General features: G+C 34.7%; 1 protein-coding gene across 1 annotated transcript; it reads right to left on the reverse strand.

Annotated features, from left to right (window-relative positions):
* Nucleotides 1-1,961: 1,961 nt before the first annotated feature.
* On the reverse strand, nucleotides 1,962-27,138 carry LOC149415770 (uncharacterized). Its single transcript, XM_089641683.1, has 6 exons — nucleotides 27,020-27,138; nucleotides 25,705-25,819; nucleotides 15,465-15,614; nucleotides 15,189-15,308; nucleotides 2,450-2,620; nucleotides 1,962-2,026 (listed from the first exon to the last, which is right to left on the reverse strand). The coding sequence occupies exons 2-6, from the start codon at nucleotides 25,769-25,771 to the stop codon at nucleotides 1,962-1,964; spliced, it is 573 nt and encodes a 190-aa protein (XP_089497809.1). The 5' UTR covers nucleotides 25,772-25,819; nucleotides 27,020-27,138.
* Nucleotides 27,139-27,453: the final 315 nt, after the last annotated feature.

The following is a 27,453-nucleotide window of genomic DNA, read 5'->3' on the forward strand; positions in this document are numbered from 1 at the left end:
TCTCGTGCGATATATATACCGCTATTCGATTTAGTATTTTCATCGCTTTTGTTAGAACACGAAATGATGAAGACAAAAAAAAATCATTTTTCACTCAAAAGAACAAATCACCGCAGACCAATCAAGCAACATGGCGTAAAGACAAACTGCAAGCGAATGATGTATGCACAAGTTGTTTCGCTCCAAATTTCAAACGGCCTGACCTTGACCCTAAGTATGCCTTAGAAGCTGCTTACCAAGCTTTCCATACAGATCACATTACTAAGGTTCTCACTTCCATGTTTTTTCTCGATTGTGGTTTAGCATGTGTTTGGTCAAATATGCCTTTCGAGAAAATGAACATTTGCATTTGGAACATGAAAAATTTTTGTCTCCAGTATGGGTCAGCATGTGCTTCTTCAAACCCCCACTTTGAGAACAAGAATAGCTGCAATCGGAACACGAAAAAGGTTTTTCTCGACTATGGGTCAGCATGTGTCTCGTCAAATCTCCCTTGCGTGAAAATGAATATTTGCAGTCGGAACATGTAAAAGGTTTTTCTCTACTGTGAGTCAGCATATGACTTGTCAAATATCCCTTTCGAGAACATGAATATTTGCAGTTGGAACACGAAAAAGGTTTTTCTCCACTGTGGGTCAGCACGTGTTTCTTCAAATCTTCCTTTTGAGAACATAAATATCTGCAACCGGAACATGAAAACGGTTTTTCTCCAGTGTGGGTCAACATGTGTCTCTTCAAACCCCCACTTTGAGAACAAGAATAGCTGCAATCGGAACACGAAAAAGGTTTTTCTCGACTGTGGGTCAGCATGTGTCTCGTCAAATCTCCCTTTCGTGGAAATGAATATTTGCAGTCGGAACATGTAAAAGGTTTTTCTCTACTGTGAGTCAGCATATGACTTGTCAAATCTCCCTTTCGAGAACATGAATATTTGCAGTTGGAACACGAAAAAGGTTTTTCTCCACTGTGGGTCAGCATGTGTTTCTTCAAATCTTCTCTTTGAGAACATAAATAGCTGCAACCGGAACATGAAAAAGGTTTTTCTCCAGTGTGGATCAACATGTGTCTCTTCAAATGTGCCTTTCGAGAAAATGAATACTTGCAGATTGAACACGAAAAGGGTTTTTCTCCAGTGTGGGTCAGCAAGTGCTTTTTCAAACACCCCCTTTGAGAACATGAATATTTGCAAACGGAACAAGAAAAAAGTTTTTCTCCAGTGTGGGTTAGCATGGGCTTCTTCAAAGAACATGAATATTTGCAGTCGCAACATGGAAAAGGTTTATCTCTACTGTGCGTTAACATATGAGTAGTCAAATGTTCCCTCTGAGAACATGAATAGTTACATTGAAAACACGAAAAAGGTTTTTCTCCGCTGTGGGTCAGCATGTGTGTCGTCAAATGACCTCTCTGAGAACATGAATATTTGCAGTCGGAACATGAAAAAGGTTTTCCTCCAGTATGGGTACGCAAGTGAAGTTCTATGTTTGCCTTATAGAAGCAGGAGTAGTTACAATGAGGACAAGATAATAGTTTTTCAGTTTGTGTCTTCGGATCTGTCAATGAATCTGAAAAAGATTACGAATAAATCAATAGTGTAAGCACCGTTGATTCATAAAAATGAAAAAAAATAGAATGCACGAATTTGTATTTACCTGTTGTCTGTGTTATTCTTTGAAAGTGTTTTAGACATTCTTTTTTAATATCCGGCAGCTCTATGTCAATTCCCACATAAGGAATTCCCCCTCCGTATTCTTCTAAGGGTCCTAGTTCTACCTTGAAGATAGTCTCCACTTTAATATTACCTATAAAAATAAACAACAATGCAATCCGAAGACGAAGAGCGCGTTAAAATGAAATAACAGTCGTCCCTTTCCCAGAGAGTTCTACAACAATTATTATAAAATAAATGTTTTATATGTGTCCAGTGTACCACTGCACAAACAAGCGTTTAAAAAAAATGCTTAACCTGTTAGTACAAAGTACCAACCTAAGTAGCAATCGCACTGGTCGGATGTCAGTGGCTTCACTACAGATATTATCAAAACTTATATTAAAAAGATTAAGAAATTTTCGAGAAAATAAGATTATTCATTATTTTCAACATATTTAAAGATTCCTTATGAGCCCATGATTATTTGCAATTGGAACATGAAAAATGTTTTTCTCCACTGTGGGTCAGCATGCGTTTCCTTTAATCTCCCATTCGAGAACATGAATTTTTGCAGTCGTCATATGAAAACGGTTTTTCTTTAATGTGATTCTGCATGTGGTTCTTTAAATATACCTTTTGAGAACATGAAAAATTGCAGTCTGAACATGATAAAGCTTTGTATGCTCAAATGCGGTTATACCATTGCCTTATAATTGGACGAATAGTTACAATGGGGACAAGCTAATCGTTTTTTCGTATCATGCTTGTCCAAGAAGCTGAACTAGTAAAGATACTTACAAAGTAAATCGGCTTTACTTTCTGTCTGGTAAATTCTTTCGATGTATTTCAAGCGTTCATTTTTTACATCAGGCAGGTCTTTGTTAGTTTCTATATAAAGAATTCCCCCTTCATCTTCTTCTCGGGGTCCTGGTTCCTTCTTGATGGTAACAGTTTCCACATTAATGCTACCTGGAAAAACAAAACAACAGTGTAGGTACAGTGATCATTTGCATGCCAATATGAACAATTCACCTCCAATAACTTCACAAAATACATTTCAAATTATTATGATTGCTCTCTTCCAGAGATCTTGAACATGACTTAATTTATATTTTAAGAGAAAATATTTACAATAAAAATATCATCAAATAACCATGTATATGTGTGAATTTGGACAAGACACTAAAGAAATAAGAAGAACCCCAGATGTCCGCTTCAGGGACCAATGTCCCGAGAAGGAAAACCATTAGCTCTTGATATAAATTTTGAAATTTTGTTGTTTATGGCAGATGGAACAATGTTTTCTTGCAACACTGTTATGTGTATTTTCAATGTATAATACATGTAACTTATATCACGTCCAAATAAGTTAAGTAATTTTCTGTAAGATAAGTAAAAACGAATAATACCAAACGACCTTACGTATGGCGAAAGAGGTTCTGAATTAGCGTATTATGCACTGCCTGCGATACATCTCAAAAAATAAATGGATTCCAAACATCGGGATTAAACATTTAGATTTTTGTACATATACAACCGAACTGGCTGTGCGAGTATTCTCAGCATACCGCAAGCATTCCTTCTTTACATCTGGGAGGTCGACATCTCTATCCGTATAGGGTATTTCACCCCCGACTCCTTCCTGGTGCCCTGGTTCCGACTTGATGGAAACAGTATCTGAATATAATAGATCCATGACACTGCTGGGGTGAAGATCGGTAATTGGTTAAAGGCCAAAGAAATATACCTGAAAAGGAATATTGTGATGAAGGAACTTAAAATTGCGTGAGCTTTGCATATTTTGTATCGGTTGGAACATTCGGTCAAAAACTGTGAAGGCGTATGCATTAAAAACATTCGTCCTAATTGAAATTGTGACCTTGAAGTTAAATCTTTTGAGAACGGTTAAGACACTAGTCGGATTACACTAAATGAGCAGGTATTGCAGTGTATTGGATCCGCCATACCATTTTTAATTAAAAAATCTGCAATCCAAATGCGTTATAATTTGAATCAAAGTCTTGAAAATACTAAAAATAAGTAGACGTCAAATTGACAATACGTTCCTCAAACAAAAGCTAAGTGAATTCCCTTGGGCCAAATTTGCCGATTGGCGCAAGTTAAGCTAGTTTACATTTAAAACTGCAATTTTGCACAGTGCAGCATTTGAGCAAACCGTAGTCTAAATTAAAGAAGAGTGGTCGCTTTGTTTGATTTGGAATAAGAGCCGCTGTCAAAATGAATACCTAGCGTGATTAATACTCGTGTAGAAAAAAGTCAGCATTAAAACTTACCAGTAACTATCACAAGCTTGAGATGATACATATAACTGCCAGGGTAAAAATAGTGCAAGATTATTTTACTTTAAATGGAAACAGGGTGAAACTATTTGCAGTGAAGTACAATGCATCAACCAGTTTAATATAAAAATTAATAGTCAGTGTTGCCCATTAGATTGTCAAAAATCCTTAATCGGGCACCTTGGTATGAACAAAATGGAATTTTGCAATTCCTAAACGGGCAAGCACTTCTGGGCATTCCGAAATTTATTTTTTAATTACGTCAGTGAATATAATATGGCAAATAGTCAGTGCTGTTTTGTAACAGCTTTTTTATGTGTCTGCTGTCAAATGTGGGAGTCGCTATATGCACAGCGACTAGTCGACAGGGGGCGCGGCCAACATATCCGAGCATACCCGAGCTGTTCCGAGTTAATTGTTCCTACTGCCTGTGATGCAAAATCAATGAAACGCGGTGGGCGGTGAAACGAAACGTCAGAAATCATCAGAAATGGCGTTTTTGAGTGCCGGTTTAGACCGTCTTTTAGAAGTTTCGTTAAGTAATTTCAAAATGAATTCAGAGACGGGTGTTATCAGTGAATACATTGACAATGAAGCAAATTATGAAGCATTTCTGTGTTCTGTGAACGCGTTGGGGCACCCTTTTTCAACGAGAGACAGTATGAAAAAGAAGTTGGGAGGTAAGTTCTAAGCCTTAGGGCCTAGGTCTAGGGTAGGCCTTCCCATTTTTTCAGTTCATAAGCAGCTGCTGATATTTACGAGTTATTTGAAATTAACATTTCCAATCTTTCAGATGCAGTATACACGTTCTGCCCGCCTACAGTGGAGTTCTTTGGGATGCCATTTACATTAGGTATGAATGCGTACAGAGAGTGCGCCCAAGGCCCCCGACTACACCGCCCAAATAACAGCAAGGAGAGAGTTGAGTTGGTATGTTAATACACCCTAAAACCACATCAGCAAGGCCTACTCCCCCTCGTCTTTCAATAGTAGTATTGACAGAGCACCGAGGACTCGATGGTCCAAGATTAAGGTCTATAACCCCAAAATGATCACCGTATCGTTGGTGATGTGTTTAAAATAAAAATAAAAGCGATGGGCCTAGGCCTAGGTAAGCTAGGATTAGATTACACCAGGGGCCTTCCTTATATGGCAGTTGGAGCTCCGTCTCATTTCGATTAACACAACAATCAAACCAATCACAATTCATCTTTGTGTGTTAAAAAGTGTGCCGTGGCTCGTAACACATCCTCATGTCGTGTTAGTCTAAAGAAGACCGTGCTCAAAGTGCCAAATTAATTAAAGCCCCTGCAGCTTTATCTCATTTCACAATTTTAATTCATATCACACTGGATTATAACCACACTTGTAATTTTATACTAATGTCAACATTGCATAGGCCCTAACAACTTTTGTAAAAGTTAATCATCTGCGTCAAATAAGTTAACCATGGGCAATTTATTTGCCGCACAAATAATAGGCGTCTTATACGTATAAGCCTATTAGACCCTATACCTTGAATTGTTCTTTCAGGCTGATCACCCAAACCATAAGAAGAAGAGGTACCGGGTTTTGGACTCCAAGAAGCTTGGTTGTCCGGCAATGATGAGTGTGAAACAAATAAAATATTTTCCAGAATTTCCTGTTCCACCTCAAATTGCAGAAAGAGCAAAAACGAAGGTTTGATAGTTTCTTTTCTCTGATTATCCCTACATGGGCAATCACTTTATTACATTATTTTAATATTTTCAGTGTTGTGTCAGATACTTTTTAAAAGTACATATCTAGATACAGATACAGATACTTGGCAAAATTTGTAGCTAAATACAGGTACAAGATACATTGTAAAATTGTATCTGTATCTAGATACATATACTTAAAAGTATCTCACAGATACATTTCTTCTTTTTTGGGGGAAAACTTAAAAAATATACATATATATATTATCGAAAACAGCAATTACTTTAATTTCTTAAAGACGGTAGACGTAAACGCTTGTGATTATTTTACAAATTTACACTTGCTTGTTTTATTCGTTGCCCAAAACGATATTGACAAATTGGCCTGCAAGCGGTGATAACATAAATGCATTAGAGGTCCTCGCGAGTACCCGGGTAGCATATCCAGGTACCCGACGCCCCTTGGATAAATAAAAAAATATGTGAACTATGTGCAACTTGATTAGGGTTCTGATGGAAAATTTTAAATAAAATGAAATTATATTTGAAATTAATTTTAAATAATATTTATTAATTTAATTTAATTTTTTTATTTAAAAAAAAAAAATAAAAAAAAAATATATATATATATATATATATATATTGATAATAGAGATACAAGACGAGAGAGATTTGAAGCTTCTTCAGACAAGCTAGAGCCAATTAAGTCGATTTTCAGTAAATTGGTAGATGCGTGTAAATCAAATTATTCTCCATCGCTTGATATAACCGTGGATGAGCGTTTGGCGGCGTTTAGAGGTAAATGTCCATTTCGGGTATATATGAAGTCAAAGCCAGCCAGGTATGGCATCAAAATATGGATCGCTGCAGATGCTAAAACCGCATATATATGTAACATGCAAATATACAGCGGTATGATAAATAATAAAAGAGAAATAAATCAAGGCAATCGTGTCATTATGGAATTGGTGGAACCTCAATATGGCACCAATAGAGGCATAACCACAGATAATTTTTTTACGTCAGTACCACTGGCGGACAATCTTTTGTCTAAAAATCTGACCATAACTGGAACTCTTCGCAAAAATAAGAGGGAAATCCCTAAAGAGTTTTTGCCATCAAAAGAAAGGCCATTGTATAGTAGCCAGTTTGGTTTTACATCAAATAAAACACTTGTATCATGTGTGCCTCAGCAAAATAAAGCAGTTTTGCTCTTATCAACTCAATTCTTTGGAAATGAAATAAGCCAAACCGATACAAAAAACCAGATATTATTTTACATTACAATAAAACCAAAGGTGCTGTTGACACAGGGGACAAAATGACCTCCGAGTATTCGTGTGTAAGGTCGACAAGAAGATGGCCGTTTCGCTTGTTCATGGAAATGTTAGATATTGCTGCACTGAACACATATTTATTATGGATTCAAAAGTATCCGGATTGGAAAAAAAATAATAGAAGTAAAAGGAAATTATTCATAAGACAGCTAGGTTTAGAGTTGGCTAAGCCCAATGTAATGAAAAGAAAAAACAGCACGGTCAAATTTCACAAACAAGAACAAGATGCTTTCGAGACAGTTTTGTCATATTATCAAGAAACACCACCCGCAACTGCTGTTACGAATGATATTACGAGTGATTCAAGAAATGTACTAGTTTCCCGAGCACCGTCGAAAATTTGCAGATTTTGCCCATACAACACAAAAAAAAGAAGCACCATAGTTTGTCATATTTGTCAAAAATCTGTATGCAAAAGCCACAGAAAAGAAAAAATATACATTTCCTGTCACAATTGCGATGCAATTTAGATTAACAATTTTATATATTTGGTTTTAAATTTTTATTATTTTTAATTTCGCTGTATTGTTTTGTTCTTACATAATTTTGCTGTTATATTTAAATATAATGCATGTGGAATTTTTAATGTTTAGTTTCTCAATATAATATTTCTTTTTACACATTTGTTTATTACATTTAAAAAAAAAATTAAGTTTGAAACCCCTGCAAGACTGGCAGCGTAAACACGCAAAGCTGTGTGCGTATAGTCCAGCGCCCATCAGCGGAATCAGCCGCCATTCGGTCACGGACCGTCGTTAGATAAGCACTCCTCGCACGTTTTTTTAGCATCTGCCGATGGTTTTTTCATGTTTTCAGCTATTAAATTACAATTATTATCACTTTTGACATAAAATATAATAAACATAAGCGATTGGCTATGAATATTCATATTTTTCCGATTTAAAATCGCTTATTTTAAGATGTGTATTGACTACACAGCACCGTAACGCGTGTATTTTTTTAGGACAGTAAGGGAAAGGTTAAACATAATATTTTGTTTTTGAAAAATACCGCACAAGAGTTTCAACTGCTCCCAGCCTCTTGGAGCAATTGGATAAAATTGTGAGGCTGTAGCTTACAGGAAGGGGATATGTAAGTGGAAGGTTCTAAGATCCTTGCTATTCATATCTGGTCACTGTTTTATTTGTTAATTGATCAATGTTTTATTTGTTAATGTGAAACCCGGACGATACTGAGAATATTTTCCGTATCTTTTAAAGGGATACATTGTGAAAAAAAGCAATCGTGATAAATCATTTAAAGTTATTAGCGTACGCCGGGATTTGAACCCGTGGCCCCGTGATGGATAGTCGAGAGCCTTACCCCGACCAAGGAAACCGCTATTGCCAACGATAAGTTCCCAATTCCTCAATTATTCACCTCATCCTATTTGGGACGTGATGTCAGTTATGCGTAGTTATATGAATTAAAAATTCGTTAATATTGATGTAAGAAAACTTGACTCTATTGACTTAACCCAACCAAACTTCGTTCCGAAAGTGTCCTTTTTGAAGCACCGGTCTCTGAAGTGGACATATGGAGTCATTGTTTTTTCTTAAATTTACCTTCAAGTCTCTTAACCTAACTTTCGCTTCTGTATCGTTAATCAATTAAACATTTCATCGTAAATATTCTAATAAGTTTATTTTAATTTTTTTTTAATGTTTCTAGGTAGCATGACTGTGGAGACAGTTCCCATAAAGGCGGAACTTGGACCCCCAGAAGTAGAAAAAGGGGGATTTTCTTACAAAAAAATTGACAGACCTTCCGGATGTTAAAAAGGAATGCTTACAACGCTTTGAAAGAATTACCCAGACAGCAAGTCAAATCAGTTTTTTCTTAAAATAAACAATTTGTTGCATCCTATTTTGTTAGCTTTTTTGCTACTTTCTGTCTTTTTTAAACGTATAAACTGTAAATTTTCCGACAGATATGAAGACGCATCCTATGGAAAAACGATTCTCTTGTCCCCATTGTAACGACTCCTATTCTCATAAGTCACATTCAATAGGCACTTACGCACTCATACTGGGGAAAAACCCTTTTCATGTTCTGAATGCAACTATTCATATTTTCGAATGGAACATCTGATGAGTCACATGCAAAGTCATAGCGGAGATAAACCTTTTTCATGTTCCGACTGCAATTATTCATGTTCTCTAAAGGGAAATTTGACGAGGCACATGCTGACTCACAGTGGAGAAAAACCCTATTCGTGTTCCCATTGCAGCAATTTATATTCTCAAAAGTCACATCTGATGAGCCAAATGTTGACTCACAGTTGAGGAAAACGTTTTTCATGTTCCGATTGTAATTATTCGTGTTCTCAAAAGGGAAATTTGCCGTGACACGTGCAGACTCACAGTGGAGAAAAACCTTATTCATGTTGAAAACAACTACTCATGTTCTCAAAAGGAACATTATAGGAAACACATGCCGACCGTCATAGGAGAAAAACCCTTTTTAATGTGCGTAGTCTGATATCTACGACACATATTTAGTCCGTTATGACTGCTGAGATCGCTGATGAAAACGAAGTCCAAATCTATCAATTTTGAACTCATTCAATTAAAAGTTTCAGATTTTTTGTTTTTTAGTCACATAAAAAACAATAAATAAATTCTTATAAAGGAACTACAACAAAACCAACTAGTGACACGACTAACAATAATAAATGTATTATTATAATTGTTATATCATAAGCTAAATCGCGGGTTATAATAATTTTAGGATTTTAAGTGCTCAAAGTATTAAAAAAATAATATTTTACTCACGATAATCAACATAATTAAAAGGCTCACGGCAAAAAACACATTTCGAAAGAAAAAAATCTTTCCTAAGTAAGTAAACTTTAAAAATTACATTTGTCAAATGTGGGTAACGAAACAATTAAAAACAAACCAACACACATTACAAATAAAGAGTTATTAATTAATTTATTGATTTAATAGTAATCAGTAATAATTTTCAAGTGAAAATTGAACTTGAATAATTTTACGGATTTTTTTTATGGAATACCGCAAACAGTCTCAACTGCTCCCAACCATAAATATACGACTCTCTAGATCGATATCTTCGAGCTTTTTGTATCCAACAGAATTATACAGTACTTAACCACAGATATACAAGCAGTACCTACCGTGCGGAGCAGAGCAGTAGACAAGGTAGAGGAAACTCAAGGCCATTTTAAAAAAGATGCGACCATAGACAACATAATTGCTCTCAGCCTACTCTATTCATTCACTAGCCCAAAAAAACTATTATAAAAATAAAAATATCCTTGAAGCAGAAAAATGTCGAAATGTTTTCCAAGGGCAAGGTTCATCTGACTAAGAAAATAAACTTTTACAGTGCATTTCCTTAAGATGAAACTTGTTAATCTGAGAAGAAGAAACCCAAAATGACAAGAAATTTGCAAAAACACTGAAGAAAATTTCCAAAACATGATTGTCCGACAGTACGACTAAAAATTCCGACATTTTTCAGCCTCACGAACTCATGGTTACATATCTTTAAAAATCTTTAATTTCACCAAAACAATAAGATAATACAGGATAACACTAATCAATAACATGAATAAGTTTAACGATATAATAAATAACATTTATACGTTGTGGAGGAAGACAATATCCAAAGTATGAAGCATTGTTCAAAAAACCGAACGAATAACCTAAAAATTGTCAATTCACTTTAAACTTGAACTTACGTAGGTAGGTTGAATATATGTTTGTAACTCGCTAACACTATACTGGCTTATATTGTATTTTTAACACGAACAACTTTAACACGCAATATTTTCGACGGAAATGATAGTATTTCGGCAGCAAATGACAACCCGCGTGTATAAATAAACCACTGTCATTTTGTTTGAATGATTTGAAAACTGTCAAACGGCAAAATTCCGTCATCTCTTTCTGTTACACGAGTCATTATGGTAGAGAGCGAGAGATCAAACCAATCCTTCTGCTCTCACCAATGAGATCTGAGCTTTTAGCCATATTATTCGTTTTCTATAAGAATTTTGAGGTGGGCGTGGCGGTTTCAAATGAGTTTCAAGGCCAAAGCTTAGTTAAATGCCCCTGCTCCCAACCATCTGGAGCCGGTGAGATTAGGGAATCCCCAATTGGGGTATATTCGTATATTGTGAGGCTTAAGGTAGTTTGGAGGGGAAGGAGATGGAGAGGAGAAAGAGAGGAAGGAGGAGGAAGGAGAAGAGAGAAGGTAAGTGAGTACTTTTTCAGATCTGGTACCAAACACGGCTAAATCCATTTCAATTCTGATGGTGGTCTTTACACCATATCTTCCACTCTGGAATATGCCGCAAATAGACAATATGTTATTTTCAATGAATAATTTGTGAAATAACATAAATTAATCAAATAAAATTTACTTTCGCGACCTCCGGAGAACAGTTACACATTCCATAATTTTAAGGTACCGGTCTTTCCACTCATTTGACAGCGCGTCCAATTGTTGATGAATGGCGTCAACTGCGAGTTTACTTTCAGTGCGCATTGTTTGAAGTTTCGACTCAAAGATGTTGATAAGGGAGTCTGTGTCACTTTTATTATCGACTGGTGCGTTGCCAACGGTGAGTCCATGGGGCCAGATTTAGTCAATAGATGTGATGATGGTGTTTTCTTCACACTGCAAACCATTCTGCGAGATTTAGACATTTTGGTTATTTAATGTTTTTCCATCGCCAAAATGTGCAAACAAAAATGAAAATAATTTTTTTTATTTTTATTAAATGCCAGAAGGATTCAAACTGAGGTTCTCCGAAACTCTACAAAGTAATGGCGGGCGCTATCACCACTGGGATAAAAGCCGCTTTTGTATTTGGGTAAAATATTTTAGTAAGAATCGTGTTAGCACTAGGATTTTGTTTATTTATTTAGAACGGCGTAAAAAAATATTTATATTATAATCGTATTTTTTTTTCTTGGAATCTGTGGGATTCCAACTGGGGTTCTTACAATCTCGGTGCAGGTTTAGCGGGCGTTCTCACCACTGGGCTAAAATCCGCATGTGAGGTACCGTGAAATATGTGTAATATGAATAGACTTAGCACAGGTGTTATAATAAGTAAATGATTGTTTATTTCGGCGACAAAACAACCTGTCACTTCACAGAACTCGAACTAATCACTTGAAATAAGAATAAGTATGACCGTTTAGACATAGCTAGTTCGCTTTACTGTTCAACAGGAAATCATTTACCGATAGATTGATTGATTATTATGTATTCTAGACCCTGAATGTGGGTGATTTTTATATGGCGATTTTTTGACCTGCTTTCTGTTTGAATACTTGTTTGAACGTTGGTGAAGAAACCACGAACAATTGGGCATTTTTTTACTATACATTAAACACTTTGCAAATAAGGTGAAAAGTCTCGATAAACTGCTTTTTAGCAGTTTGTCTAACGGGTTCTTTACATTATAAATCTTATTATATTGAATTCAGTTACATTTTTACAATTATATGTATAAAACAATTTTTTTTACAGAAATATAGCAAAAGTAAAATTATGAAAAACATAAATATCAATTTTAAAAGTCTTTAGAATAACATATCAGTGTAGGCTAATACAAATGATTTCTTTCAGTTGGCCAAGTCTTCAGTATTTTCACCAATTGTTTGTTTTGGGCACAGTTTTTAATTTCAGCAGGTAACATATTAAAACAAATAGGTATGTTATCATACAGTTTAACGTTATTTATTTATAAATATTCGGGCCAGCAGATCTTCAACCTGTTGACTGAGGGAAATCCGGAACCTTGAACACAAATTACAATCAAATATGTACCTACACAAAATTAAAAAAAAAACATTGTTTCTGAAATAAAATTTTGTGCAAACGATTTGGACACTGACCTTTATACAGTTTCTTTATACATAAGGCTTAAAATTGCTTTCAAAACTAAGGGCAAGCACACTAATATCCTATTTGTTGTTAACCCTTAAGTAGGAAAGGATATCAAAAATGAAATTTTAATAGTTAAACCGTGTTATAAGGATTCTGGGTCTAAAACAGTTCTTGAAAAAAATGGCAATAAAATAAATAGGTTTTTAAATTTTCACTAATATCTAAGTTCAAATGTTAACTACGGTAAACAACGCTAAATGCGGTTGGTAAAGTTAGATTTAAATGAAAAATTGAAGTAATAAGTAGTTATCTATATTTACTACTAATAATTACAAAAACAAGAACATTTCAATTTTTTTTTTAAATGAAAGATTTTTCGTTTTTTTCGAATAAAATCATAGATTATATTGTGGCATTGCAGCATTTACAAACTTCACTTTAAAAATTAAAAAAAATTCAAGGGTTAAAATTTGTTCTGTTGTGTACGGAGAAAAATACTTACATTTTAAAATATCTAAGAGGAAAATGGTCATCAGTCAAATCAATGGAACTTTTTTCTGTCTGCCCAGGTAGTACGTTCTCGAGCGGTTAAAGTACCTTGCAGTTTTGTTTACGAAATAATTCTCGTAGGTACAAGGTGCGATCTCCGCAGGGAAATAGAAAAGAAAATGTTCAAGAACGCACTAGTAGCTGCTGCTACAGTTTTGAGAGTCAATTTAGAAGGGTAAAAATATTATTTGAAGAAATAATTAAATATATTACTGTACACATATTCATATATATTTTGATATTCGTGTTAGTAGTATGACATAATTATCTTTTTTACACATACATTGACATTTAAGTTACACGTACATTTAAGTTTAAAAAAAATTAAATCAATTACAAAGCGATTCAGAACAAATTCAAAGAAATCTCGAGATTATTAATATTTTGACCACTATAAAATTATACTAATTTTATATACTTGAAACTGTCTCATATCACATATCAATTACTAGAATTTATTCTGTAAATAGTTTTCGTGAAGGTGAATGTTAACGCAAGAAAGAAGAAAAGTGTCCAGTCAAAGAGTATTTTCGAGAAAACGCATAATTGAATATGAAAAAAAACTGTGAGTGTGCGTTTTTTCAAATCTCTCTTCAGCCAGAAAACGAAAAAAAAAATTTTCAGCTGTCAGGCAGTTTTTTCTCTTCAAGGTACACTGTTGATAACTTGCATAGTTGCACTCGGAACAAGAAAAGGGGGTTTTTCTCCGTTCTGAGTCAGCATGTGTTCTAACAAATGTTTTATATGTTTTTATCCACTATGAATCTGCATGTGTCCGTTTAGTTCGCTTTTTTGATAACATGCATAGTTGCTCTACTGTGAGTCAGCATGTGGCTCTTTAAATTACCCTTTCGACAACACGCATAGTTGCACACGGGACATGAAAAAGGTTTTTCTCCACTGTGAGTCAGCATATGGCTCTTCAGTTGACCCTTTTGATAACATGCATAATTGCAAGCAGAACATGAAAAAGGTTTTTCTACACTGTGAGTCAGAATATGGCTCTTCAGTTGACTCTTACGATTACATGCATAGTTGCACACGGAACATGAAAAAGGTTTTTCTCCACTGTGAGTCAGTTTATGGCTCTTCAGTTGACCCTTTTGATAACATGCATAATTGCAAGCAGAACATGAAAAAGGTTTTTCTCCACTGTGAGTCAGCACATGGCTCTTCAGTTGACCCCTTTGATTACATGCATAGTTGCAAGCGGAACACGAAAAAAGTTTTTCTCCACTGTGGGTCAGCATGTGTCTCATCAAATCATTCCTTCGAAAACATGAATAGTTGCACACGGAACATGAAAAAGGTTTTTCTACACTGTGATTCAGCATGTGGCTCTTTAATGGACTCTTTTGATTACATGCATAGTTGCACACGGAACATGAAAAAGGTTTTTCTCCACTGTGAGTCAGCACATGGCTCTTCAGTTGACCCCTTTGATTACATGCATAGTTGCAAGCGGAACACAAAAAACGTTTTTCTCCACTGTGGGTCAGCATGTGTCTCGTCAAATCACCCCTTCGAGAACATGAATAGTTGCACACGGAACATGAAAAAGGTTTTTCTCCACTGTGAATCAGCATGTGGCTCTTTAGGTGACCCTTTCGACAACACGCATAGTTGCACACGGAACATGAAAAAGGTTTTTCTCCAGTGTGAGTCAGCATGTGGCTCTTTAAATGACCCTTATGATTACATGCATAGTTGCACACGGAACATGAAAAAGGTTTTTCTCCCGTGTGAGTAAGCATGTGGCTCTTTAAGTCTCCCTTTCGAGAAGATGAATAGTGGCAATCGTCACAGTAAAAATATTTTTCTCTTTCATGGGTGCATACGTTTATTGCAAAATTTGACTTAGGAGAGGAGGAGTAGTTGCGATGTGGAGGAGTGAATCCTTTTTCGACGAAATGCGTCTGAAGATCTGTCGACAAATTTAAAAAATAACATGGGTAAAAATGACTCAGTTTAACACATTTTTTCTAAACTTAGAGTAAATAAGCGAAGTAAGTTCGTAGAAAGGTTAAAAAAATAGGAGAGTCCGAATCGTTCAAGTTTACAGTGAAAAAAATGCTTTTACCTGCTGCCTCGGTAATTCTACCAAAGCGTTCTAAGCATTCCTCTTTTACATCCGGCAGGTCTATATCAATTTTCATATAAGTAAGCCCCACTTCATCTTGTCGGGGTCCAAGATCCGCGTTTACGGTAACTGTCTCCACATAAATGCTTCCTGTAATAAAAGGACAATAAGTAGAATGTATCTTTGCATGGCCAGCCCTGAACCAAACGGCGCCAGGCGCGAGTTAAATTTTGACTGTACTAACAGTCTCAATTAGTACACGCCAAAGCAGGATATCACTGTAATCAATAAAATGATGATTTGTGTTTTTTTGTAGCGCGGTATTTATCAAAAATAATATCAAGGGCGAAGGTTGAGCACTCGACGCCCGGAGCGAACTGCTTCAATTGCACCAGGATAGGGCACGTAGAAATCATTACACTAGAGACACTTAGCGTATATTAATTAAAGAAAATTAATTAAAGAAATACTTAAATATCACAAAAAATACAAAATTTATAACCGTAACTGTGACTATCAAACTTTCTCTCTTCTCCGAGAACGACAAAAGCGTATGGAGAAAGTGTGCTATGACAATTTCATTAATTTGGCTGAAATTAATATTAATACCGATCCCAAACACTTTTTGACCTTCGTTAAATCTAAGCAAGAAAACTCTGAAATTCCTAACAATATGTTTCTTAGTTCTCAGCATGTATCGGGTGGGGAAGAAATAAGTAACTTATTTAACGTACATTTCCAATCCTCCTTCGAATCCCCCGCCCCGTGCACCTCGTCTACAACTCGAACATATTATAATCCTAACTCATCCGTTCTCAACCTTAATTATGTTAATATAGACGCTGAATTAGTTTGTAAATATCTTAAATCATTAGACCCTACCAAAAGCAGTGGGCCTGATGGTATACACCCTGTACTTTTAAAGAATTGCGCTAGTGTTCTATGCTATCCACTAAGTCAAATATTCAAAACTTCACTGTCTTCTGGCATTTTCCCACAGGAATGGAAAAGTTCATACATTGTGCCTATATTTAAAAAAGGAGACAAGCACAATATTGAAAATTACAGACTAATCTCTAAGTTAAATATAATAGGTAAACTTTTTGAAAAAATAGTTTTTGATATCATTTTCCCTTGTATACGACCACACATAATTTCGAATCAACACGGTTTTGTCACCAAAAAATCAACAGAAACTAATCTATGTGAGTTTGTTGACACAGTTCTTGTTGCTATGGATAACGGATATCAAGTTGATGTAGTCTACACAGACTACTCCAAAGCCTTTGATAAAATCCCACACAGCATCTTAATTGATAAAGTCGAAGCAATGGGTATTCACGGTGACCTGCTACGTTGGTTAGCCTCTTATCTCGACAATCGTACTCAAGCTGTAACGGTACAAGGGTTCTGCTCTAGTTTCGTCCCCGTAACTTCAGGAGTTCCCCAAGGTTCTCATCTTGGTCCCCTTTTATTTAATATTTTTATAAATGATGTCAACAAAACTATCCATAACTCTCAGCTGTATCTATATGCGGATTACAAAAAGATTGTCAAAATAATTAAGTCTGAGAGGGATTGTATGGAGCTCCAGAATGATCTGAACTCTCTGGTTAATGTATATTGTCTAGAAAATCGTCTTCTTCTGAATGCAGATAAATGTAGCATCATCTCTTTTTCTCGAAAGAAAAACACAATATTATATCCATAATTAATTAAGAACAATATTTTAAACAGGGTAAATGTAATAAGAGATCTTGGAGTTCTATTAGACAGTAAGCTTATGTTTCAATCTCACGTCGAGCATATCACGTCGAAGGCTTTGAAAATGTTGGGATTTATACTTAGAGTAAGTTCAGTTTTCAAAAACCCACAAACTTTTAATATTCTTTACATATCTTACGTCAGAAGCCACCTGGAGTACGCTTCAACAGTGTGGAACCCTCATTGTTCTACTTATAAAGCACATCTAGAAAGAGTACAAAAAAAGTTTATCAAATATGTCTCTTATCGCGTGCGAAATGATGAATACTATGTCCCTATAAACCTTAAATCTCTTGAACAACGCCGTGATATCAGAGACCTATTGATGCTCTATAAGATACTTCATAACCATATTGATAGCCCATACTTACTACAAAATATTCATTTCAAATGTCCAAAAAGAGTTACTCAATCTCTGGATACGTTTTATATTCCTAAAAGCAATACAAATTACCTTGAAAATGTATTTATAAGAAGAAGCTGTAGCACATTTAATAGGTTATGCCCAAACATCGATGTGTTTAACACGAACCTAGCTAAATTCACAGCATCCGTGAAAAAGTGATACTGCATCTTATTTAACCAAAAAACTTAATATTTCATTGATTTTTTTTTTAAATATTTCAATTGATTAATACATTTTTCATAATTGATGTACTTTATCAGAATTGTTTGTATTAGGATGTTGTTATGTATTTTTCTGTTATGGTTTGTTTTGTCGTTATTTTATTGGTCAATGACATAACTACTCTGATCACTGTTATATATGCATGTATAAAGACTGTTTATAACGCTAATAAATAAAATAAAAATAAAATATTATTGCATTAGAAAATTAACTGTAATGAGAAAAATAGGCGTTTTTGTGGGATGTGACTTTCCAGATTTATGATTAAAATTAACCAATCATGGAGGGCTTTTGACAGGACAAAGGAATAAGCCACATTATTTATGAAGTGGGAACGTTAGCATCGACTTGAAGGGTCAATATACCATAATCTAAATAAGTTCACATGAAGAATATATATATGTACGTTGAAATAAACAATACAAGACCCACGGTCGTTATGAAGACGATTAAGTTGGAATAGGGCAATTAAAATTACACAGCATATATGCGGCTGTTTACGTAAAACCAAATACATTAAAATGACAGGCAGACACATTAGCTAGGATTGATGACTTAGGTACAAATTTTTTATGATAATGGTTTCATATTAATCAAAAATTAATGACTATTTTTGGGGGAAAAAGATGCAGTACAGTTAACACCCAAATATTTAATTACTTTACAATGGCGAACCAGTGAAAAGGGTAAAAATAATGTTCATTTCAGGTCTAATGACATGAAGGTGGATAAAGAATTGAAATGCTTAGAACTACTGCCTTGTACGCTTAACCTGAAGTAGATATGGGAGAGCCTATGAACAATACTGAATGTTAAATTATACCACATAATAGGGCAGATAAGAATTACAGGACTCCTAGAAAAGAATAGGTATTAGCATAGAGTCTCGTATATGTTACACATGCGGCTAAGGGTAGAATTGCACCAGAGATCGGGGGAGGGAAATGTAGACCGCCTCAATAAATGAAGGTAAACACTAACAAACATGACTGTATTGAGGGAATCCAGTGCGAACATAAGCTTACCTGCTAAGACAAGAACAATAGTGATTGAATTATGAAACACAATCCAGAAAAGAACAAAAATTAGTGAGAAAATTCTTTAAGGAATAAAGAAATAGATAAGAAACGTTGAATATGAAAGGTGCATGGGAGATGCTGTAATGGACTGGTAATATCCCCGGAAAATGAACGAAATTAAGCACAGCTAGAAAAACACATTTAACCTTACGACGAACTCTATGAAAATAATTAAAGGATACTGATCCAGCCCTGTAACTACAAAAAACAGAGACAGGTTATTTTAGGGCGTTGTCGGATTTTGACTTTGTCATATGAATAAGTGACAAGATTTAGATATCCCAAACTAATGGCAGATATGTTCAAATTTACGAGTTGATTAATGATCAAATTGTCTGAAAGGTGAAATCGACTGAAGTCATTTTGGTATTGAAGACGGTATAAAAACAAGTGCAGAGCGCATTTCAGGATAGTTTGTCGAGAGTTTTTCGGGAGTCCAAAAGGAAGGTGCAGCAAACGCGAGGATACGTCGCGTCTGGTGATTAAAACAAGTCTCTGCACTTAGGAAATTTTGTGATTTTTTTACGAGTATTAAATTCAGTGTTGTTTAAAAGTCTCTTTGAATATTTCCATCAGAGTAAATTTCAACAAGTCAGGTTTAAATGAATTAATCAGTGTTAATAAAATTGAGTTTAAATTCAGTGGTTTTCTATTAAGGCGATGCACTACGTCGTGTAATATTTTAAATTGAGCCGCTATCAATAACAACCCTTACGTAGATGGCGATAAGGTTTGAATTCCCGCTTAACACCATCCGTCTGTTTTGATTTATGCAAGAAAAAAACATGTCCAAAAAGTGCCTTTTATTTTATTTTGTTTAGTTCAGGCATAAATATTTTATTTTTTTTCGATCATTTTATAAATAACTTTATTTTCCATATTATACAATAAAATCATAACCGAAAATAGGTTGGTAAGTAGGAGATTTTGAACTTTAAAGCAGTTTTCATAGGCCTTTACACTATTTTTTTTCTGCGCTTATAAAAAGACTTATCTAAAAAAAACTCGATTATTTCAAAGGCCAAGATGTATTCTACTCGCAATATTTAATTAAAGCATCTGAAACATTTCTAGGCGACCAAATTTTCAAACCAAAAACACATGATTTTGAATTACTACGTATGGCATCGCCTTAAAGTACAAGTATTAAATTCAGTGTTAATATCTCTTTGAAAAAAATCCCATCAGTGTAATTTTTAATAAGTCAGTCTTAATTTTACTAACCAGTGAAAATAAAATAGAGTTTAAACTCAGTGATTAAGAGTGTTTAGTGCATAGGGAATACTTTGATGTGTTAAAAGTGTTAAGTGAGTGGTAAATTATTTAAATTCTAAAATAATTATTTCATTCAAAGTGAAAAACATTTAAATTCAATTTAAGTGTTTTATCGGAAATCTAAAGTGAACGTGATTGCGATTTGATACTTAAAAATAGATTATAATTTAATATCAATTTTGTTTAAAAATATTAATAGTAAATACTTACATCTTAGTTTAAAAAGAAAAAATAAATAAATAGTTCGAAAAATAATAACAATGATTGGATTTGATTAAATTTAATCCCTTTGTGGTTTTATTGTTCAGTTAAAATAAGTGCGAGAAAATTCAGCGAGTATTATTAGAGTTAAAAATAAAATAAATATTATCTCTTCTTAAATAATGGTTCGGGAAAAATAATAATAATCATTTTTCTTTGTTTCAAAATAAAAGGAGTAATAATAAAATGACTAATTATATTTTGTCTAAATGATAATATTAAATAATTTATCTTTATTTGCGACATCTTCCGGAAAAAAATAATAATAATATTTACGAAAATTAAGTCAATACTTTAAAGCCGCGGTCAAATTAAAAAAAAGGTAGTCACGAATGAATTTAGTTAGACTACATTCTAATCGGCGAATAGGTAGTACTTTGAACTTTGATCGCAAGGGTCGTTTTGATTAACCCGACAGGAATACTTGCACAGATCAAAGAAGGTGAGTTTTAAAACCAAAGTAGTAAATTTCAGAAATCTTAAGAGATAACGTTCCTGAAAGCCGAGGGGAGGAGAGAAACCATAAAAGACAACGTTCCTGAAAGCCGAGGAAGGAAAAATCAACAAGTGAAGTTATAATATTTTATATAACAGGTTATGAAACCGGTCCAGTCTCTGGTTGCGAAGGTTTTAGCAAACTAGATCCATCCCAAGAATTAGGTACATATGATACCTATTACATGGTATAACTTTCTACCACTTCACATATAAAGATGTATATATCACGAATACCTATTATCACACTCGTGTCAAATACAACTACCTACTTCAAATACCTATTATCACATTCGTGTCAAACACAAATATTAACTTCTAAATATCCTTTTCGAAATGAGGTAAACCTTATTTACCTATATGTACTATGACAATTCAAAACAATAACGAACGATTGGCCTTTCTAAACTATCAGCTGATAGTAGATATTACGTCCCTGATAACAGATATATAACACACAAAGAATTCATAAGACCTAACTAGGTCAAGGTCCCTTTTAAATAAACAAGCCGCATCCCAGCTGTTATGAACTCGAAAGTAAATAAAAAAAACATCGGGTCTGATAAGGGCAGGTTTCTCAAAGCTCGTTCTTCATACCAAATCACAGTAGGCATATTCATTTGTGTTTTATACACTTGCTAGAAGTCAAAATAATATCAACAAGAAAAATTCTAAATACCTAACTACGTACTTCAGAGATGAATAGCTCACTCAAGGCACCTATTCGGTTAATTATTGTTCAATAAAGTAGCCGCATGTACTATTTATGTGATCATATTCACATAAATAATTTCGTACGTATGAGTACAAACTATTTCCACACAAAGTCTAACAACTCAGTCAAATTCAACCAGAAGAGGAGGAGGTGGTCACTCCTTATAAAGTCCATCAACTAAACACGAAATGTGGTTGTCAGACCGCGATACCAAAACTGTCAAACAAACAAACAAACAAATATATTACTTAGTATATCGTATTTATTCGTATTTCCTATTAGTATTTATGTATCAAGAAATCGGACTCAGGACTCACAACCCTGGGATTTGAAATTCTCGGTTCCCAATGTTTCATAAGAGAAAATGTTACATTGTGAATTATAAAAAACCCACTTTAAGTTTACATATATATCTTTGAATGTATTATCCACCGGGTGATGTGAAGCCGCCTACAGTTGGCGTTTTAGGCCTAAGATGGTCATGTCACATCGCTTCTTGGAGTGATGGCGAGCCTAGGAAACTTGTCATTACAAAAGACCGTGAGTATATGATTTTTCAGAAGATGAAACCGGTTCGCTTCATTAGTCGTAGATCCGGAGGTGATGGAATTTGGAGTGTACTGGACCCTGGGGAGGTTCGATCGTAGCACTAGAGGGTTGCGATCTGGGGATAAATGGGAAAGCCTAGCAAGTACCGATCACTAGTGGCACCTGACTACGATGTGAAGATCTAATTCGACCTTGGATCACCCGGTTACATTGCAGGAGGAGGCGCCAAATTTTTGCAGCAATATGCTTTCCGAGTTCGTCTTCGTACAAAATCACTATCACTAACCATAACTAATAATTGAATGTATGTCAAATTTAATATTGCTTTATTTTGTGTTTATAATAGATTATGTACATAACGTTCATTACTACGGCAGAGGAAATAGTTAGAATTCATGTCTAGGATCGGAATTAAAACAGAATAAAAAGATTAATTAAATTTAGATTTGGTTTAAATGTTTTTGAGTCCTTCAATAGCCGAGTTCCATTCACTCTATCTTCTAAAAGAACATAGGTTACCACACCAACGAATAACATTAACCTTTCCATATCTTAAATCAAAAAATACACAACGTTAGATGAAAGATTATTGTACGATAAAGTCACGAAGATCTAGTTAACTATGTGAAAAAATCATAGGGACTCATGGATGTTTAGGCAATAGCAGTTAGAACCTACTTACATTTCAAAAAAAAAAGTTTGGAGCTTTAATCCCACGAAGGGTTATTTCCCATTAACAGCAATGGGTAGGCTCAGTTAATTAGTAGATGAGTCGAGAGGCCCAGATAGGCAGCTCAGGAGGTCGTATCATCACATTTGATTTACCGTGACCAGGAGAAATAGAAATATAAATACATCATGTCACAAAAGCTATATCATTACACCATCTTCGTAAAATTGATGCAAACGAGAATTTTTTAAATTGGAAAATAACAAACTATTTTTTTACGAATACAGATACCATTGATCAACGAGGTCAATGTCAGATAAAAAAATGACCTCAGATGTCCGCTTCACTGACCGATTCTTCAAAAAACCAAAACTTTCTCTAGAGCACCCGTAGTCAGTCCTGGATTTGTCAATAGGCCTTATAAGCCGTGGCCTAGGGGCGGCAGAGTTCAGGGGGCGGCACTCGCTCGCTTTGGTAAGCCGTGTATGCGATTAGAAACAAAAAAAACCTGTGGATAGACAGAGTTTTATAACTATTAGACGATAAATATCATTTTTTAAAGGCGCTAATTCCTAGTACTTTAGTTAGATAGTTACTTATATTTATGCTAATGGCCGGGCGGCAAGGGTAAAGGGTGGCGGCGGATCGGGGGCGGGTGATGTGATGAACAGTCACCCCCGCTACCCGCCCGCGCCCGTACGAACACATACTATACCGTATCACGCGCGCGCCGGGCCGGCCGGGCCGGCAAAGCGGCAGTTTCGTGTGTATACTTGTGTCAATTAATTGTAGACTCTACATCGGATGCAGCACACGTAGATCAACTGACACTTGTGATTAGATATTTTTTTAAATAATGGAAAGCCATGTGAGAGATTTCTTAAATTCTAACCTTCTGTAGGACACAAGGCTCAAGATATGTTTGATGCCATTACTTTAGAGCTAGAAAAGTTGAACATAAATCTAGAAGACTGCCGGGGTCAGTCATATGATAATGCCTCGAACATGTCAGGAATTTATAATGGTTTACAAGCCAAAATTCAAGAACAACCACCACTTGCCATGTTCGTCCCTTGTGCAGCTCATTCATTAAATTTGGTGGGAACCTCGGCCGCTGAGTCTTGTACAGAAGCCTGTCACTTCTTCATGTTGCTGGAAGAGGTATATATGTACATTCTTTGTGAAGTCAACCGATCGTTGGAAAAAATTGGCTAATGAAATAGGAAAACGAAAAACGCTGAAGAGAGTAAACGTCACACGTTGGTCAGCAAGATCAGATGCCTGTCAAAGTGTAAGAGATTCCTGCGATGAAGAACTTACGGTTTTAAAAATGATTGAAAATTACGCTACACAGAAAACCATCCCACGAATTGAAGCAAAAGGAATTCGCCTTAAATTGGAAAAACTGGAAGCGGCATTTATGATTGTATTTTGGAATGCTATTTTGGACAGATTAAAGAAAGTGAGTGCTCAGATTCAGAACTCATCTGTTGATGTACTGACGGTATCTGATCTGTATGGATCTCTTCTAGAATTTACAATAGCAGAGCGAGAAAACTTTGATTTTTTCGAAAAAAGTGCAATTGAAATGAGCGCACTTAAGCAATATCAGGGCGACATTAGGAGTAAGAGGAAACATAAGAGAAAAAACTTCATAGACGAACCATCAAATGAGGAAATTGAAACAACCTCCAGAGACTCTTTTAGAGTCAACACCTTTTTGGTAATTCTGGACAGACTGAGAGCTGAATTAGAGAGAAGACATGAGGCATATGTAATCTTTAAAGAAAAATTTTCATTTTTAACAAGAATGAGTGAACTTTACACATAAAGAGTCTCAGAAAAAGCTCAGTCTCTTGTGCAATATTACTGTAATGATTTAGAAGACGATTTAGTTCAGGAATGTGTACACTTTTGTAGTCACATTTCCTCTAATAAGACGACAGAGAAACCTGAATCGACATCACTACTGAATCTTTTTAAGTTTTTGAGGAAACAATCTCTGTGTAATGTTGAAGCAGACTTAATGAATACTATAAGCTATGAAGATATTAAAGATGATTTTGTCAATAAAAAAAACCCGAAAAAAATTGTAATTCTTGTTATTAAATTTTACTAATTAAATTAAATTGTACTAATTCGTTTGTTTATTTTATTTTTGAATACCTACTTCCTACATTCGAATATTTATTTTTAAAATTGTGTGTCACCTAATGGCAGCCTAAAAGTGAGTGATTATGTTTTTTTTTCTTATTTTTTTTTATGATAGATATTATCGGTGGCAATTTCCAAGAAGGGCGTAGGGGGCGGCGCAAACAAGTGGCCTATACTTGTGAAAAGTACAAATACGGCCCTGCCCGTAGTAGAGAGTTTGAATGTTTTCAGTCAATGGGATATTGTTTTTCCAATCAATATTTATGTATTTTTAACGTATAATAAATACGTGTTATTTAGATCATGTCCCAAATGAAATTAGGTGAGAATCGAGGAACCGAGAACTTATTGTGAATAATATAATAAAGTTTAATGAGTGCTGTATTTTGGTATTTTCCGGCAAGGACGCATATTAAGGTAAATACCCAATACACCTCATGTATTATAAGAAAGGATGTTGTGAACAAGTATGTGTCCTGTTTGCACGACATTTAAAAGAGATATTGATTCCAGACATCCGAATTAGAAGTTCTATATTTTACACGTATGCAATGCAAACAAACTGTCTGTCTGAGTACTCTCCGCATATTGCGAGCATTCCTTCGTTACAGCTAGGTGGTCGAAATCTAAATCTGAAAATGCAATTTCACCTCCATCTTCTTCCCGGAGACCTGGTTCCGTCTTGATGGATATAGTATCTGGCTTCAGTAGATCCATGGTCTGCTTTGGTAGAGTTTGGTTATTGGTTTAACACCAAAAATATATCTGAAACAGAACGTTGTTAAAATAAAATAAAATTATAAAAATCCAAAAGTAAAATTAAAACAGGATACATGATTTCAAGCTCAACTCGTTAAATAATTCCTCCATATATAACCTTAAAAATTGAATATAACAACCTGCAAATCCTGATACATTGATAAACACCTAACTTTTAAACAGCATATTCAAGATACTAAAGATAAAATCTACCCTTTAATTAGCCTGATATCATATCTGTTACCAAATAAAATAAAAAAAGGTCTATATTATAGCCTCATACATTCACATTTAGACTACTTGATTGAAATCTGGGGAAATACATATGAAACATTTATAAATGAACTACACGTAAAACAAAACAAAGTAATCAAAAAGCTATTTCACTTCAAACCTAGAACTTTAACAGAAAAAATATGCATGGAAACAAAACTATTAACATTAAGAAACTTTTTATGAATATTATACATGTCTCCTTATATGCAAAATAAATAATAAACTCATACATCCAAATACAGAAATCATTAAAACGTACCAAGTACACACACACTTTACACGGCAACACGATAAAATACATTTAAACACCATACATACTCATTACGGCAAGCAATCCATTGGTTACGAGGGGAGCAACATATATAATTGCCTCCCAGACGAAATTAAAAATGAAAAAAAGTGTAGGTAAATTTTAAAAAAAGTTGTTCAATTTTATGCTCAGTCAACAAAACAATGATCGTGAATAAAATCGTAATATGTAATCTATTAGTTTTTTCTAGTTAAATAAGTGAAAATGTAATTTAATTGAAATTTTCTTTTATCGAGAATTAAAAAAAACATAAAAAAATATAAAATGTGATTTCGCTTGGAGTATCCTGTCAAAATAACGAAGTCGTAGCCAAACCACATATTTGAAAACCTTGAAGATATGACAACGGTTAAGAGAAACGTTGTTTATCGTGGAAAAACTATATTTATATATTTACAATGTTTACCGCCATTCCGCTTTTAACAAAATATGTGTTAACCATATGTTTTTTGTTGTTTAATTGTAATAAATGCCTTCTAAATACTAATCTAATAATCGGTAGACGTCAAATTGACAGTTTAAACATTCTTCTGTGACAAAACGCCCAATGATTCCCCAACTAAACTGGAATAACGGCAGCTACCAAATAAATAGCGATGAATATAAGTATGAGTACTTACTTTACAAATAACCATCACATGCGTGGGAAAGTAAGTTTAACAACGCGGGATAAACAGAGTTGGGAAATAGGAAAAAACGGCTGTCGGAGAAGAAAGCACTAGTTGGCACTTGTCAAAAATATTTATAGGTTATGCATAGACAAGAATGAAGTCAAAGACAATTATTATAATTTTCATGGCGACCAGATAACTCAAAGAAAAAACATTTTCATCATGTGACTTTTGAACACATACATATTGTTAACACACATATATTTATCACATAATAATTAATCACGGTAATTAATAAGAACGGTGATTATTAATTTTAACTAAGAAGAATGATTTCTAAGAACATTTCATATTCAGCACAATTTGCGAGTCATTCCACGCGAGTGGTACCAACTACTAACTACCAATATATAGGCGGAAAGCAAGGTTAGCTATTATGTCTT

The sequence above is a fragment of the Hesperophylax consimilis genome, chromosome 17 (genome assembly GCF_061612785.1).
Source record: "Hesperophylax consimilis isolate HC1 chromosome 17, BYU_Hcon_1.0, whole genome shotgun sequence".
Lineage (NCBI taxonomy): Eukaryota > Metazoa > Arthropoda > Insecta > Trichoptera > Limnephilidae > Hesperophylax > Hesperophylax consimilis.